Below are 4,340 nucleotides of genomic sequence, written 5' to 3'. Positions count from 1 at the left end.
ACAATTACAAGGCGTTTGCTAGCCTGGGGTTATAGTATTTATTAATCATGCACATACCATCATAAATTGTTCAAAGTGAAAATCTTACTTCAAAGTCTGTTTTGCATTGTGTTGACAGACTTGCACTTAAAATTCCAGCATATTTAATCAAAACATGTTAGTTACTATAATGACAACACTACCTAGGGTTGACACACTACATAGTGTTAGGAAGGGCATCCAGCTGTAAAAAGCCTGCCAAAACAGACGCAGACGTCAAGTGCAGGCTTCTGCCTGGTCAGCTCCTTTCAAACCATCCAACCCATGCCAGCATGGAAGGCGGACATTAAATGATGATGATTATGATGACGATTCTGAAACTAGAGATATTTAGAAAGCCCTGCCGTTGAAATAATATGACTGAAAAAAAAATAAGATGATGTTGATTGAAACATCTTTGAAGCAGGAACTTCTTAAGGTTAAAATGGGGGCTAAATCTACAACAGCAACATCAACATCAACTTCATGCAGAACATGTGACATGTTAGACTTTACCTGAAAGCTGATATCAGATTTGGGTTCTTGGCGCGGCCACTCTTGATGAGGTAGATGAAACCATAGAGAGCAATGTCGGAGAGCCTTTTCGACTCCTGGGTGGTCACTTCTTCACCTCCTTTCTTCAGGATGTACTGTACATAGGTCATCATCTCTTGGATGCATCCGTACGATGCAAGGGACGCAACACGCTTCACGTAGGAAGACTGCAACGAGAAGAGGTGGTGTGGTTGAAGGATTGAACTGGACTGGACTGATTAAATGTAAAAAGCGCAGAGGTGTTTGTGCAACACTGGGGTCGATGGGGATGCAGGATGTAAATGCACGTACATAACACCAAATGTATACACAGGCTGCCATTACATGCACCAACCCCATATGGGTGCACATGCCTTCACACACACACATATATATATATACCACCACCTAAACACCATACACCACCACCACCCACACACATGCACCACACTACACACCCACCCACACACATGCACCACCACATGCACCACCATACACACACTCACCCACCAGACATGCACCATACACACACAACCATCATATGCATGTATCTAGAGCCCTTGGCTGACCAAAGCCTTGTGAATGGTGTCGGTAGATGGAAACTGAAATACGCATACATACATACATACATACACACACATACATATCTACATACATACATGCATTCACACACATACATATCTACATACATGCACACACATACATATCTACATACATACATACATATACATACTTGTAAATGAATGGCATCCAGTTTCAATATTTTGTGGTGTCACCTGGCACCTGTGCCAGTGGAATGTAAAAGCACCCATTACACTCTCGGAGTGGTTGGCGTTAGGAAGGGTATCCAGCTGTAGAAACCATAGGACCTGTGAAATTGTAATCGTGGCCATTGCTGGTAGCATGGTCTTCAAATGTTAGGCTTCCTGAGGGCAACATAGTGAAGTATGATCTTTGAATGTTGAGCCTCACAGACGTGATAAGTGACCAAGATCTTGATGATCTGCTATACTTGAAAAGACTCGTCCAGCCAAGTGAAACCACAGTCGTGAACATTGCCAGTGGTCATCTAATTGGCACCCATGCTTGTTGAACATAGAAAGTACCCATTCTTTTCTACTCTAGGCACAAGGCCTGAAATTTTGGGGGAGGGGGTTAATCGATTAGATCGACGCCAGTGCGCAACTGGTACTTAATTTATCGACCCCGAAAGGATGAAAAGCAAAGTCGATCTCAGGGGAATTTGAACTCAGAACGTAAAGACAGACGAAATACTTATTTCGTTATTGCCCACAGGGGGCTAAACATAGAGGGGACAAACAAGAACAGACGAACGGATTAAGTCGATTACATCGACCCCAGTGCGTAACTGGTACTTAATTTATCGACCCCGAAAGGATGAAAGGCAAAGTCGACCTCGGCGGAATTTGAACTCAGAACGTAACGGCAGACGAAATACTGCTAAGCATTTCGTCCGGCGTGCTAACGTTTCTGCCAGCTCACCGCCTTTGGAAAGTACCCATTACAACCTTGGAGTTGTTAATGTTAGGACAGGCATCCAGCTGTAGAAACCCTGCCAAATCAAACTGGAACCTGGTTCCGCTCTCCAGCTTACCAGTTGCACGCAAACCATCTAACCCATGCCAGCATGGGAAGCAGACATATGATAGTGATGATGGATGATGTTTGTCCAGTGAAGCATAGGGAAGGAGTTTGGAAGTTGTCATAAGAATTATACATACCTTAGCCATCTTGAATAGCCGCAGTGCATGTGTAAAATGGCCCTTAGTTAGCAGGTGGTCCGTAGCAAGCTGGAACAGTTGGTTGTAATCAAGTCCAAGACTGACCGCAAAGTGGTCGACATGTACACAGTCCGTGGGGTGGAGAGCCAGTTGGAAAAAGTAACGTTCTGGGGAGATCCTGTACAAAAACAACAATAACTTGTTCTATTATTACAGTCTCATAGAATGATGGTTTTTGGGGGTCTGTATTTAAAGTGAGTGGTACTCAGAACAGGGTTTATACCTAGCAGGGCCTCTGGGACTACAGGTTTTGGGAGCCCCCTATGATTTTGCTAATTCAAAACATAAAAGGGCCTTCTTTGAATTTAAGAGTCCCAAACAGTTTAAAGAGGACCCTAAAACTTAAAAGGCCTCAGTAAAGTCAATGAGAATCAGTTAAATTTAATGTTTCTTTAAATCTACAAGGGCCTTATAAATGAAAAGACAGCTTGATAACTTTAAAAGAATTCTATTGGATTAAAAAAAATTTTTAAACAAGTAAAAAAAAATCATTAAAAGCTTGGTGGGGTGGGGTTATAGGCCATATTAGCCCAAACACAAACCCAGCCCTGGAGGTCTGAGTGGTGGTGGCAATGTATGTAGTAGTGTGTTTGTGTGTGTGTGTGTGTGTGCATAAGTGGTAATGTGTAGCATGTGGTATCAAGTGTCTAGTGTAGTAGAGAGAGGTTCATAAATGGTTCTTGCTTATCATGCCAGTAGAATGGTGTGTGTGCATGCGGCATTAAGTGTCAAGTGTGGTAGAGTGCTACATGAGTAGTAGAGTGCTACATGAGTAGTAGAGTGCTACATGAGTAGTAGAGTGCTACATGAGTAGTAGAGTGCTACATGAGTAGTAGAGTGCTACATGAGTAGTAGAGTGCTACATGAGTAGTAGAGTGCTACATGAGTAGTAGAGTGCTACATGAGTAGTAGAGTGCTACATGAGTAGTAGAGTGCAGCAGTGCATGCATGCATGTATGCAAGTGGGTTTAACAGACAGAAACTGATCAAAGCCCATCGTGTGTGCATAAACCTTACCTCGGACGACACTCATAGACAGCACATTCCGTGATGACTAAGCATCCATCAAGGACAGAATGATGAGAGATGGGCACAGAGTAAGGGCTAAGATCCGACATCAGTTCAGCAGGAGAGAGGTTCATGGATGATTCTTGCTTGTCGTGCCAGTAGAACGGGTAGGATTGTTTGACGATGCCAAGGACTTTCTCCTCACATGGAAGATCGAATGTCTGCAACACAGACTCTGGACTGAGGTTCTGGAATGGTGAAGATGGAAATATAGAGGTTGAGAGATGTGCAGGCTGGACAGATGGACAGATGGACGAAAAGACTAAGAGATGGATTAACCCTTTCATTACCATATTTCTGTTGAGATGCTATGGGTTTCTTTCAATTAATTTTAAATATAACAAAGAATTTAGTAAAATAACTTAGTTATTTATCTAAGATTTGGTGGAAGATTTTAATTCAGAACTTTTGAAAACAAGACATTTGTACTACAGAGAGCCAGAGGTGATTTCAACCAGGCTTGTATCAAAAGGATTAAAAATATCATGGTGACTTTAACCCTTTTGTTAGCATATTTCTGTTGAGATGCTCTGTGTTTCTTTCAATTTATTTTAAATATAACAAAGAATTTAGTAAAATAACTTAGTTATCATTAAGCTAGTGTTAGGAACATAAATTGTGACTAAGGTTTGGTGGAAGATTTTAATTCAAAACTTATGAAAACAAGACATTTGTACTACAGAGAGCCAGAGGTGGTTTCAACCATGTTGGTATCAAAAGGATTAAAAATATCATGGTGACTTTAACCCTTTTGCTAGCATATTTCTGTTGAGATGCTCTGTGTTTCTTTCAATTAATTTTAAATACAACAAAAAATTTAGTAAAATAACTTAGTTATCATTCAGCTTGTGTTAGGAACATAAATTGTGACTAAAGTTTGGTGGAAGATTTTAATTCAGAACTTTTGAAAACAAGATA

General features: G+C 41.1%; 1 protein-coding gene across 1 annotated transcript in view; it reads right to left on the bottom strand.

Moving 5' to 3' along the window:
• The window catches only part of LOC106869467 (uncharacterized), a 39,926-nt gene that overhangs the window by 24,098 nt on the left and 11,488 nt on the right, over nucleotides 1-4,340 (bottom strand). The window contains exons 9-11 of the mRNA XM_052978108.1: nucleotides 3,372-3,610; nucleotides 2,295-2,472; nucleotides 535-740 (exon numbers count right to left, since the gene is read on the bottom strand). Of these exons, the coding sequence (XP_052834068.1) occupies nucleotides 535-740; nucleotides 2,295-2,472; nucleotides 3,372-3,610 (623 nt within the window). The remainder of the gene's footprint in view (nucleotides 1-534; nucleotides 741-2,294; nucleotides 2,473-3,371; nucleotides 3,611-4,340) is intronic.

The sequence above is a fragment of the Octopus bimaculoides genome, chromosome 30 (genome assembly GCF_001194135.2).
Source record: "Octopus bimaculoides isolate UCB-OBI-ISO-001 chromosome 30, ASM119413v2, whole genome shotgun sequence".
Classification (NCBI taxonomy): Eukaryota; Metazoa; Mollusca; class Cephalopoda; order Octopoda; family Octopodidae; genus Octopus; species Octopus bimaculoides.
This window is presented reverse-complemented; position numbering and strand designations above follow the sequence as displayed.